General features: G+C 36.9%; 1 protein-coding gene across 2 annotated transcripts; it reads right to left on the bottom strand.

Moving 5' to 3' along the window:
* Positions 1–6480: 6480 nt before the first annotated feature.
* LOC148697150 (uncharacterized) lies at positions 6481–7308 on the bottom strand. Of its 2 annotated transcripts, none has more exons than XM_088693309.1 (2): positions 6947–7308; positions 6481–6839 (listed from the first exon to the last, which is right to left on the bottom strand). In XM_088693309.1, exons 1-2 carry the CDS (start codon positions 7256–7258, stop codon positions 6777–6779), a joined length of 375 nt encoding a protein of 124 aa, XP_088549435.1. In that variant the 5' UTR covers positions 7259–7308; the 3' UTR covers positions 6481–6776. The 2 variants fall into 2 exon arrangements, with proteins under 2 accessions (XP_088549435.1, XP_088549434.1); XM_088693308.1 differs by having other exon boundaries at positions 6938–7306.
* Positions 7309–13822: the final 6514 nt, after the last annotated feature.

Genomic DNA, 13822 nt, shown 5'->3' with positions numbered 1-13822 from the left:
GAGTAGGGCACAGTCCTTCACGTGATGTTCACCTCCCGCACCACACGCTCAGCTTGGATCCAAGTTAGGTGCATAGGCCTGTCGTACAAACCACATTAGGTGGTTCCGACTCGTAGGTGACTCGCGATTATTCGCACAGCCTTCACGTGATCGTAGCACTAGAGCGTATATATATGTTACACCCAGGCCTGTCGTACAGACCACCTTGAGTGGTTCCGACTCGTGGGCAGGTTCAGTTATAGAGTTGAGATTTGAGCTCTAGATGCAGCCGTACAGGTCACGTTAGGTGACTCCGGCTGCCAGATGTTATGATGTTGATATGATTTATACCTGGGCACTTACATTCATATTGAGGCTTTAGCATGGCATATCTTGAGCATGATTGGCATACCCTTGAGCATGTTTTGCATGTTTATACATACGGTTATATGTTTATTTTCTGGGAAATATACAGGTTTTACGGCGAGGGGTTAGAATGTATTTTGCTAAATGGTTTTCAAAGAGCTTTGTTTTTGCCCACTCACGCTTTTGTTTTGCGCCCCTCCAGGTTCTAGTTGCTTAGCCGTTGCGGTGGTTTCCCCTGAGGGCTTTCCGGCATTTCTGACAGACACTCTCCATTGTAGGGTCGCCTTCGGGCGTACTACTGTTGTCTTTTTTTTCGTTTGGGCTGCTATAGACCTGCTCTGAAATTGTATCTCACTTACTAGCACTTGTTTTAGTACCTTGTATGCTAGTTTTAATTATTCGTACTTTTATATCACTACTTTATTAGCTTCCGCACGTGCACATGGCTACGTCACCTTCGTGTGACGGCCAGCACGCTCTGATCTCGGTCGGGGTGTGTCAATAAAACACATTAAAAATAAAAATATCAAGTAATTTAAAAATAAATAACATAAAATATGTTATCTTAATTATATATAAGTTGATTATAATATATAAAGCAATAAAAAAGGGGAATTGTTATTAGCACTCTAAAAATCTCATTATACACTCCTCACAAGTGTATTTTTCTTTCTAATTATAGAAAGTGTGGAGTGCAAAATGAGATTTTTAGAGTGCCAATAACAATTCCCTAAAAAAAGATGACAAAGAGAATTACTTATAAGATTCCTTAGCCATGCATGTGCCGTTTTTGTAGGATCATCTATGTGCTTTGGTTCTTCTTTTACATGGTCGATCGCATAAAGATCACATGAAGCTGCTCAAGTGTTATGACTCTAGGATTATCCACACTACTATACCAACAACGGATGATGGAGTAAAAGATTCGATTGTGCTAGCAATATCACTCTCTTGGAAAAATTTTGTGTGGCACACTAGGGTGCTTTCAGCTAGGGTTTTTCTCATTTGCCTTGTTAGAAGAGATCATCTCATTAGCCTCTCGACGAGTTGAGGTGTTATCAAGTTCCGTTGTTTGGCACGTTGAAAGCCAAACCCATTTTATGATTGGATATTCACAGGTGCATTTTAAAGTTCAGCAGTTCGACGGTTGAACCACATTTATAGTCAAGACGCTCATCTCCTTTGAGTATTTGTGTCCATACAATTTGATACCTTTTCGGCAAACTTATATTTTCACAAATATAATTGAAGCAGCCGAGCCCGATGCAGACGATCCTTGAACATCGCAGTCACTAGCAGTCTTGTCTTCAGGCTCTAGAACCATATGCCGAGACGAGTTCCTTCCTCGGCCATAATCATTCGAATACGAGAAGTCAACAACGCCTTCGACACCACCACTATGTTCATTCACTCACCGACCAAGCTTGGTTGACGAGTTGGCACACCCCACATTCAACTTAAGGATGTAGTTAGCTCACTAGCTATTCGGCCTGCGCGCTATGTAGACTTGGTAGTTTTTAGAGCCAACACATATATAACACAAATTTAAAAACACATGTTCTGACATACAATCGATTAAGACTTTGATCAATTCATGTTTACCGAACAGTGGGCGGTTATATGAGGAACGGGATACTTTCTGTCTATACTCAAGGAGCTTCCTCGTCAGTATAGTTAGACGCTTACTGAAGCATCGTAACAAAAAGCAACGCTAATGTCGTCCTTGTATACCTAAACAACCCTAACATCATTAGGCACCCAAATTGGAAGCAAGTAATGAAGTTAATATAATCCAAAAAATGATTTGAAAACTTAACATTTTAAGCATCAGAATTTAGCTAAAATTGTTTATAGGCCATTGAAAAGAAGTGGGTTGTACTTGTCTTCGATACAACATATAATGGGACTGATTCCGAGCATGGAGCCGGAATATACGCAGGATTTCTCTGTTTTGGCACCTGTTGAGCTGCTCTTTAGTCAGCATAGTGATTTGTTCTACACATGCACTTGGAAGTCTTTCGTTGTAGAGGGACCTCATGTATGAATCATCTTACATGAAGATGAACTCTGTTTTTGGTATGGAATGTCCAGTTTAGTCTTACCATCATATATCTGGCTCAAGCATATATGTTAACAGACGGCCTAGTCCTTCATGTATCGTTTGGGTTGTTGGACCTCGGTCAATTTTGATGTGGTTAAATTTAGAGGTTTTTGAAATTTAATCCTTGAAGAAGATTAAAATTCAATAAAAATCTGGTGTTAGATTATATATTGATTTTAGTCCTCTAATGTTTACTTAATTCAAAATTATATTATATTTTTGTTTTAATATTTAATAGATATCTTATTTAATGTCATTACATTAAAATTAAAATTATTTATTATCACATTTTAATTCATTATATTTATTTTACTTCCTATAAACGTTCGTATTATAATATATTTTACTAAATTAGCGTACCGAAATGTCCGTACATTAATATATTTTAGTGAATTAGTTGCACATAAGAAAATATGTAAAAACATAAGTGTACCAAAAAATTCCATACCTAAATCTATGATAGCAAACTAGCGTACCGAAATGTCGGTACCTAACTATATTATAATAAACTAGTGTACTGAAATGTTCGTATCTGAACATATTATACTAACTTAGTGAACCGAAATGTTCGTACCTAAATATATTGTAATGAATTAGTGGCACATAAGAAAATATGCAAAAACATGTGTACCGAATCTCTATGAAAATGTTTTCTTATATAAGATACTAACCATACTGAGAATTAAAATTTATAATTAATATTTTCATAAAATCTAATTTATGAACATCATAAAATTATAAATAAAAAAAGAGAGAGACATTTAATATGCTGGCATTAAATAGAGTCTAGGGACTAAAATCAAATTTTAATCTTGAATACAACATTTTTCTAAACTTCATCTTATTTAAGAATTAAAATCTAGTTTTCTATTAAATTTATTCATTAAGAGGAAAGACTTGCCTCCTCAAGGATTGTGGAGGAACTCCTGCTTAAAATATTTTGTTGTCTATTCATAGAATTTTTTGTATATGATTGAACTAGTTTATATTATAATCATCTCTACAAAGAATCAGTCAAAACTAAGATTGTTTAATTAGTCATCGAACTGTATAAAAATATATAGACATATTTGGTAAAATTTTTATGAACCGTCTATCTATTTGCTACAATTGATTGACAAAACGATCTTAGTTTTAAATGATTTATTACAAAAATGTTCTTTACATATAGTAAATTATAATATGAACAATTTTAATCATAAGTATGAAGTTCTGTAGATGACCGATTAATAAATATTTTGAAGAGGAACTCCTCAAAATTAAGGAGCCAAGCTCTTCTATTCTTTAATCAAAGTACGTAGTAACTAGCCAACTGTTCACATGCAAGTGCATGGAGAAGGGAATTTTTGAATTTTTTTAGTTTGTATTATTTTGTATTTTGATATAAATATTTCTCACAAATAGAATTTTAATTTATTTAAATAATAGAAATATTAAATTGGTGACATGACTGACATTATTTTATATGAAAAGAAAATGTTTGAGACATGATACAGTGTGGGTTCTCTAACATTGCTTTAAAAGGGGTTTAATACTCCTCACTAATGTAGAAAGATAAAACTTTGACAAACTGATTGAAAACTTTGGCTTAATTAAGTATTCCACTATAGATATAGTAGATTGTCCGTTGCATATGCATGCAGGCTCAGTTAATATGACCACCACTCCCTGTGCTTAAAGGCGGGTTGTCCGCACATACGATTACGCGCTGCATGCAAGTATACAACAGCATGAGAAAATTGCCCACAGAGAGAGAGAGAGAGAGAGAGAGAGAGAGAGAGAGAAAGAAAGAGAGAAGAGAGGGAGAAATTAATCACCGAGGTTTCTGCAGGTGAAGAAGAAGCCTCAACACCCAAATTTGAAAAGTTCCCTCACTGCTTCAAAGAAATTGCAGCATGGTTTCTTATTGTAAACATCCAGTATCTTCTCTCTTGATTTTTTTGTTGATGATGAGTACTCTTCCATTTTCTTCTTCCCTGCTCCCCAATATCTCGTTAAACATATACTTGTGATTCGTCTCTCTTTCTCTTTTTTACTTTCTTATACAACGATAAAAGGGTAGCATGACTTCAGTTTTTGCAAGTGTCAAATACTATGAACCAACCAGCACATAGAGCAAAAGGCCAAATACATACATACAAACCTTGCAGAAGTAGTTGGGTACAATATCCTATTAAATGTTGTATACCATTGGCACCAGATGATTGGTTTTATGATTTTCCTATAAAATTGTGGTTTCCGGTCATATATATTGGTAAGTGTATGCATGCATGATGCATGTGGGGTAATGTTGATTGGAATTCATTCCTCTGGAAGAACAAAGTATACGACCAATGGCAGTGCGAATCCAAATTAATCAGCGTATTCTTTTTCGGATATAAAAATGCATGTGGGTACATAGTTTATACATAATAAATTATTTTTTTTCGGAATAAGTCGACCGGAGAAGAATGACATTAACTGGCGACTTTCTTGTTTTGTCTTCTGCGCAAAGGATTATTGAGGATCAAACTTCAATGAAGGTTTGAATATATAAACATGAGAAAAGAGGGGACCGGTTCTCGAGCATGCATTGACTGGAATTGAGATATATAAAACCAATACTGGAGAACGAGGCCTTTAGCACCGACTACAGTTCATTAAGTAGAGAAGCGTTGTGCAGCACTATTTTTGGATATTGATCTCCAATCACAGAAAATCTTCAATTCAAATTTGACAGTTAGCCTCTAGAGAGACATTGTTATATATTTGTCATGTCTTCACTAATTTCGTTTGGCTTGCAGTTTGAACTCTCTGATTAAATGTCCATGTTTTCCACTATTATTGTGCATTTATATAATATATAATATGTGGTTTAGGTTAGTTGGTGAGAGCAAGCTCTCTTAGTCTCTTACATGCAAGTTCCCATCCTCTAAATTAATCAAAGTATTTTTTAATATCGTTTTATGTACTAAAAGAAGTACTTGGGTGTAAGCCAAAGCATCAGTTCTACGCGCTAGACTAATTTGTGAGATTTATTATATATGGTCCAAAAAGTAAAGTTATCGTTAATAGTCGATCAATATCATTTATAGAATAAAACTTGTGTATAGTCGTAATGTTAATATCAATTCAAATTTAGTTATCCTACTAGAGACCATGTCAAGATGTAGCGTTGGAAAAAAGAGGCGCCATAATTTTTTAGGACTACATAGAGGTTATTTATGTGGCCGCAAGTGTGTAATATTGAGTATTGCTAAAGCATAACATTTCTATACCTTTTGTAACAATTTTTATTTAGGAAAACTATTTTGTAACAATTTTTATTTAGGAAAACTAATGAAAATGACTTGAAAACTTTGAGTTTTAACGATAAGGACAAAATAAAGGATAAAATGAATAGTACAGGTTTAACTTTTTAGTGTAAAAATGTGGGTTTTTGTTAAAGTGAATAGTAAGGCGGATATTTTGTTAAAGTGAATAATAAGGGGTAGTATACATACATGTTTTTTTTTTTTTTTTTTTTTTTTTTTTGGGGGGGGAGGGGGGCAGTTAATTTTCAACATGATATTTATATGTTTTCCTCACATGTAATAAAAACAAATATTTTTTAAAATTGAACATTATGTTGTGCACATACGAAAATTTTACAACTTTTCGAGTTTGGAGGTTTATTAAATATTTATGGCTTTGCATTGGAGTTATACATTCGAATATATAAATTATAGGGTGACATTGAAACGGAATGCTGGATGTTAACTACCTAACGCCCTCCTTTTCTACTCTTATCCAAATTCTTGAATATATAAATATGAATGAAAATTGGCAACATACAAATTTGAGGATGCGCAAACTAAAAACTAGATGAGGATATTTTTGCCATTGTAAGGGTGACAAGATAACGAAATAACTAACATTGGGATTTAGTTGCGTTTATATTAGTTTCTTGTGCGACATGTCATTAAATGGGTATCTAATCCAAAATACTAATTGATTGATACCCTTAATTAGTATTTAAAATGAAAAAATGATAATTTAATCTCAAACCTCCCTTGAATTCTTTTATTCTGTAACTAAACAAATCAACACATTACTTTACATATGCACTGCATCGCATGATCATGCCTTGTACGTACAAACTTATTAATGCACTTCTTTTCGGAGTACAGGAAAAGGACTACATAATCCAACAAACCAAATGCAGAAAGAAAATTTATAATTGATAGAAATACAGATAAACAGTGTCTGCTGTCTACATAATTTCTCCAGTATTACAATACGTGCGCGGACAATTAATTTGCATGTAGCAGGCTGCAGCTCGTCAATCCATTTGAGTTAGGCCCTGGGGACTCTAGTTAATCTTACCACCAGACCCGTCAGATAGGCCTGGCCTACTTTTAAGGATAGGAACTTCCTGTGTAATACATAATTAATTAATTAGAACATTATTTCAACAGCACACAGAGAGAGAGAGAGAGAGAGAGAGAGAGAGAGAGAGAGAGAGAACCGTACCGAACTCACCGGGTCTGTTTCAACAGGAGGAGTAGGAGCAGCTTCTGGATTTACGGGTGGATCATTGGAAACTGGCGTATCTGCAACGGGAGTTTCTGTAGTTTTACCTGGGCACTCTGCAACTCGTTCTATCTTCTCCGCACCGAAACACTTGAAAGGAGCTCTTATTGTTGCTTCAAGGAATGAACTACGAGGCTTGGGCTTGTAATAAGCATCGAATACAACTACTTCCACATCATCAGTAGTAGTGCTCATCATCTCCTCCTGTGTTGACACTATCGTCGATGATTTTTCCAGTTTTGTGTTTATGATCTCTTCCATGATTTACTTTAGTTTCTTCTTCCCTCCCCTCCCATTAAATAGATCGTTCATGCATGGACTTTGTCAGTTCCTTCACAATCAATTAATCTGTGGTTCTCATTGACCCAAAACAATTTATCCAATAAATAATTAGGTTTCATACGATACAATGTGATAAATAATTCGTTAGCAATAATTAAGTATTAAACTCGCAATTTGTAAGAGTTGAATCCGATTCAGCCCTATTGATTTAAACTTACAAGAGGCAGTCCTACTGATTTAAATTATTGTTTTCTAACATCATTACATTGTCCTACTTTTTTTGAAAAATTATCTTAAGGATGGACCATTTTGATAAATTTGGCATAGGACCTCTGAAATCTCAGAGACCGTCCTGGGCGTAAAATATGTCGTTTTGAATGAGAATGACACGAGAAACAATACTAAACAACTTTGCTTGTGATATAGGGGCAATTTTGGGTTTACCATCTCATACAACACGTAGGGTGCGTTTGTTGCAACAGACTGGACTAGCTTTAGGGACTAAGTTGGAATGGCTTGGCTTGGACTAAGCAAGATAGTGAAGTGTTTAGTGCAGTGCCGGACTAAATTGACAGATTAAATATTTTGCTATTTTTTATTCACTTTTACAATTTTTTTATTTCATTTTTTTATTTCATTTTTTTATTTTATCTCTTTGCATTCACAAAAGCTATTCTCTGCTCTTCTTCACTGATATTATCCTTTTCTTTTCTCTGCTTCCAAAAATCCCAACCACCGTCTCCAATCTCTTCAATGGAATCCAATCATCTAGTGCAATTCAGTTGCAAAAGCCCCAATCTCTTCAAGATGTGTTAGTAATTTGTTTGTAGATGTTCTGCAGGATAACTATGGTCAATTTCGAGACAAAGTTCAGATAAGGATATAAAGAAGACAAGGAATAGATGTTGACAGAGCACAGCTAATCATCATTTTGAAGTGATCAATTCAATTACAAATGCCCCAATCTCTTCAAGCTGAACATCTTCTTGACTTGTTGGACTGCGATTTATGTTTGTTCATATTTTAGATTTCGATTTAGGGATCTAGGGTTTTTTCTCAATATATTGGAAATCGACGGGCAAGAAAATTTCCAGCACGAGGCGTTGGCGAGGTGTTGGAGTTGGTGACGAGGTTGATTTGGGAGACGGGGCGCGCAGTAGCTGATGATGCAGAAGACAGGATTATAGGGGGTCTTAGCAATCCCATGCTGGAGCACGAGATTCGTAGTGATACGTTAGTGAAGGCCGTAGTTTGAGCGAGTCTCGGTTAGTCTCATTTACTTTAATCCCAACCTGCGCCAAACATGGGACTGTAGTCCCACTCAAGCCAATCGCACTTAATAACATCAAACAAACGCACCCGTAAAGTTTTAGGAATACTTTCAGTGCTTTGTTAATTGTTCATGTTATTTCCTATTTGAACGTTGTGTCCTTCTACAGTTTGAATTTATGTTTAGGACGCATAATATTTAAACCTCTTAGGTGTTGGAATTGTTATCTTTCAACAATTATTCAATAAACGTGAGTTTTTTTTTTTTTCTTTATTTTCCTAGTGGACTCTAGGGCTTGCTAGTGGATTCTAGATGGAATTTCTTTCTATTTTCTCATATATCCTGCTGTGTCAGTCACTTTCTCCTTATAAATGAAGAGGAATACTACTAAATCTTAATATTATTGGCAAATAATCAACATGCCTATCATGTCACGTGGCACTCTATGTTCGATTTCCTCTCCATATGAATTAAAGTAATTTAAAATTTTGTCTTTTTAAAATAAAACAAATACGTTAAAAAAAATAACAAATCTATAATTTAGTTGATTAAGAACATTCATTTTTAAACTCAAAGTCTTGAGTTAAGTTCCATGTCCCACTATAACTTAGAATAAATGGATAAAGAGCCCTCATAGATAAATAAAAGATTAAAAAACAAATTGTGTGTTTGGTCTTTCTGTGGGAACGGCCTTCACAAACAATGAGGGGGGTAGGAGGGTTCATGTTTTATTCTAGTTAGACTCTGGAATTTACTAGTGCAGATGCTTCATTTTTTTTATCCATTCAAAGCAAAAGTATGACCAGTGGGAAGTGGGAACTCAAATCGGGCTAACATATGTATGTAACGACTCCTACTTAACAGCTATGTCAACATACTCTATCAAAGAATATATATGAATGTCGGATGAATTGTATTCAACTCATTGTCACCACCTAATCTCATATTTTATTTTCTCTAATCTATCATCGCAGCTAATTAGATCACGATAACTCTATTAATTAATGTGTTTTTAACAAATTGACATATTCTACGCGGAACAAGTTGCTGCTAATGGTAAAATACGCGCACACATGCAATGTGACATCCCGTCCCGGAAATATCGAAACGCACGTGTGAATTGTCAACTTTACCCCTAGTTCGTTTCTTTGACATTATTGGTTGTTTTGTGTGTTGTGGCATGTGCTGGGCCACACACACACACATTCACACTCACACTCACTGTCTCTCTCTGCCCTTTCTCTGTCTCTGTCTCTCATCTCCCTCTCCCTTCCCGTTCACCTTAATACGTACAGACACACACACAACTCCTCAAACCTTTGCAGATCGAGGAAACCAAGGGCACTGTTGAACTCATGAAGCTCGTGCGAGTGCAACCATACCATTTTCAGGTGAGAAATACATCGTTTTCACGTCGATTCGACAATGGCAGTTTTGTGTACTGTTCATGCAAACCTTAATCTAGCATGTTTTTGGAATTTTGAAGCTCGTAGGTGTCTTAGTGAGGTCCCAAGGAGCCTCGGAGTGCTTCGTTGGACGAATTTGGACGTCGGGATCGTCCTGTTCGAAGTTGGCCGGTTTTGGATAGTTTGCACAGGTATGATCCCGTGAGTTTTAGCCCTCAAAACTTGTATGGATGTGTTCTACTAGTCTAGGGCTTCATTTTGGTTCAAAAATCACGAAAAACGGCTGAGAAACGAGTGAGAAAACTTGAGTTGCAGGTTTCCCAGTTTTCCGGCGCCGGCGACAGCACCGGAGATTGAACGGAGAAGGTGACGGAATATTCCGTCAGAGTTGATGGAATATTCCTGACGCCGTTGACGGAATCCGTTAGAAATAACGGAATATTCCTCACGACGTCAGTTGACGCCGTCCGTGTGCACCGCACGTGCCTGCGCATGGCCGGCGCGTGGGGGCGCGTGCGGCGGAGGAAAATTTTTCTAAAAATATGGTTGTGATCTTGAGGTTGTCTAGAGCACGTTAGTATATTCATTTGTCCATTTTGAGCAATGTATGAGAAGTTATTACGAAAGTTAGGTTATGTGCTTTAAAGTTAACGTTTTTATAGTTATTTCGCATATAGGTGACACGTATTCCGAGGACGAGCGTGCGCACTCGAGGCAGGGGGGCTACGACCCTTCCACATACCAGTGAGTGGGCTTTTGTTTTCCGTATATACCTATATACAATTATTTTCCCAGAAATTGAGTAAAAAGGGTTATTTGTCTTATGCCATGCATGTTATTTTTTATCGTTTATGCATCATTGCATGCATTAGTAGTGGCATACAGATACATATACATATTGGGTGATGTGGACGCACAGGTAAGTGCCAGGTAAGTGGTAGTCATATTTACATTCAGCAGTAGTTTGAGATGCTTAGAGAGCTCATAACCTGCACCCCCGGTGTTAGTGCTCCCGCCCAGAGTAGGGCACAGTCCTTAACGTGATGTTCACCTCCCGCACCACACGCTCAGCTTGGATCCAAGTTAGGTGCACAGTCCTGTCGTACAGACCACTTTAGGTGGTTCCGACTCGTAGATGACTCGCGATTATTCGCACAGTCTTCACGTGATCGTAGCACTAGAGCGTATATATATATTACACCCAGGCCTGTCGTACAGACCACTTTAGGTGGTTCCGACTCGTGGGCAGGTTCAGTTATTGAGTTTGAGATTTGAGCTCTATATGCAGCCGTACAGGTCACGTTAGGTGACTCCGGCTGCCAGATGTTATGCTATTGATTTGATTTATACCTGAGCACTTGCATATCATTATGAGGCTTTGACATGGCACATTGTTGAGCAAGATTGGCATACCCTTGAGTATAATTGACATATTTATACATACGTATATATGATTATTTTTCTGGAAAGTATACAGGTTTTACGGCGAGGGGTTAGAATGTATTTTGCTAAATGGTTTTAGAAAAGATTTGTTTTTGCCCACTCACGTTTTTGTTTTGCGCCCCTCCAGGTTCTAGTTGCTTAGCAGGTTCGGTGGTTTCCCAGAGGGTTCTTCCGGCTTTTCTGACAGACACTCACCAGCGTAGGGTCACCTTCGGGTGTACTTGTGTCGCAACTTTTCTTTTGGACTGCTTTAGACCTGTTCTGAATTTGTATTTCACTTATGCTAGCACTCGTTTTGTACCTTGTATGCTAGTTTTTAATTTATTTGTACTTTTACATTACTACTTTATTAGCTTCCGCACGTGCACATGGCTACATCACCTTCGTGTGACGGCCAGCACGCTCCGATCTCAGTCGGGGTGTGTCATGCAAAGATAGAGAGACTCGATCGCAAAATTAGAGGGGTAAATTTAGAGACTATCGTTAGGCCAAATTCAGTGCTTTGAGAGGATGTACGTAGGAACATTAAAGCATTTGTTAAAGAGTAATGTTAAGAAGATTATAAGAAGTTTGATCTTAATTAAGTCGATCTTCTATTATTGGCTCTAATATGGATCGTTCCATGAGTCGTGATCTATTTTCCAAAACTATATATATATATATATATAAAGCTGCACAGCTTTCTCTTTCTTTTTCTCAATGGCTCCAACTAGACCTATAAACATGTTGGATTTATTAGGTTTATTATTATTTTTAAAGTGTGACAACTAGTGGTAAGCCACGGTTATCTACCCCTTCTAAGGGCCTAGAAGACTCGCAGAGACATTTCAGCTTTCTCAAGGCCACAGTTAAGCAGACTCACTAGCTTGGAGCCTCGAACCCGGGACCTCCCTGTTTTTTGTATTTTAAGAGCCGAAATCCACGCCCTTACCACTTGGCCACTTGATGTGGTTGATTAATTTTGATTATTCAATGAACCAAATTCAATAAAAAATAGTGCTATGGAACCAAATTAGTCTAATATTTTTTTTTTTGAACTTTTATCTTGGAACACCCCCCCTTCCCCCGCGATCTTGAAATCCTGGATCCACCACTGCTTACAAGTTACAATTGGCAATAGTTGTATGATAAAACCTTGTAATCAAGTTACAACCCAACACTAATCAAAACCATAGTAACTATCAGCCTACCATCTATAGTAGTACAGATCAAGGGATCTTAACTACAATTTTTGAGTTCAGGTACAAAATATTCATCTCGTCTTGAAAATTTATCCAGATGGGCAAGTAAATGTTAAAAAACTACTCAATTAATTGAAAAACTTACCAATTTCATTTGAATTCAAATGAAGCAAAGAACAAGCCAATACAAGACAAAAGAAACCAAGCCAAGCTGCCAAGAAAACAAACTAAGCTGCAAAGAAACCGAAACACAGACTCCCAAGGTTTTAAACTTTCAATTGATACTGATAGCAGGCAAAACAGGGAACAGGACAGCCAGCTGCCTCTCAAAAGCACCAGAAACAGGAAGATATTGAGTAACAGAGCTTCACAAGAGAGAGAGGTTGAAAAGGTGAGTGACCTTTGCCAAATAACGAAGTGGAGGAAGAGTTGATAGAGACTAGAGAGCAAAACAAGAGTGTGAGACGAAGAGTCAGCGAGGTTGGTTTTATTTTTTTTTTGTGAAGTCTTCATTGAAATTACGCAAGACACCCCTAATAATGGGTGCTGACATGTTTCGTGGTTTGATCCAAAGTGACTCGTTATGTAACAAGTTTACTAGGTAACAACCCGACCAGTTAAACATTCACCTAAATACTAATTTTAACGGGTGAGTCAGGTCGGGTTAAGGGGTTGAGTATAAAATGACATGTCTAGCCCCAACAACTATATATAGCCAACAACTATTTCTGCCACCACTTTCTCCCTCCACGTTGAAAACATTAAGTTCTTGAATACATACTCCCGCTAATCCAGCCAAAATCCAACGAAGCTCCAATGAAGACAACCCTATTCACTTCATCTCGCCCTCATATACAACATGACATTGAGTATATAATTAACCTTGAAAGGCCCGGTACAAGGTGAATTGAGCCTTTACAATTTTTTCAAGTCTGATGGTATTTTTGCCTTTTTCGACCAACTTCAGACACCCTTAGATGGAAGCTTGGATGCATTATCTTTCTCTCTCCAAGATCTTCAACACCCCCTTCTTAGATGAGTTTAATATATAGTTTTCAAAATGAAAGTGCTATAAGAGTTAAGAGAGGGAAGGTAGTAGTTTCCGGTGTAAAAAGATTGGTTGCAGAGTAAAAAAACGTGCATTTTTATTGAAGAAAGTTGAGGTTCCATCATAAAAGCAATTGCCAATATAGGGAGTAACTCAACTTACTTATAAGCTCATTCACAGTCTTTCTTTCCATCA

Source organism: Pyrus communis, chromosome 5 (assembly GCF_041283825.1).
Source record: "Pyrus communis isolate YQ-2024b chromosome 5, ASM4128382v1, whole genome shotgun sequence".
Taxonomy (NCBI): domain Eukaryota; kingdom Viridiplantae; phylum Streptophyta; class Magnoliopsida; order Rosales; family Rosaceae; genus Pyrus; species Pyrus communis.
The sequence above is the reverse complement of the archived record's forward strand: the minus strand, read 5'-3'. Positions and strand labels throughout refer to the sequence as shown.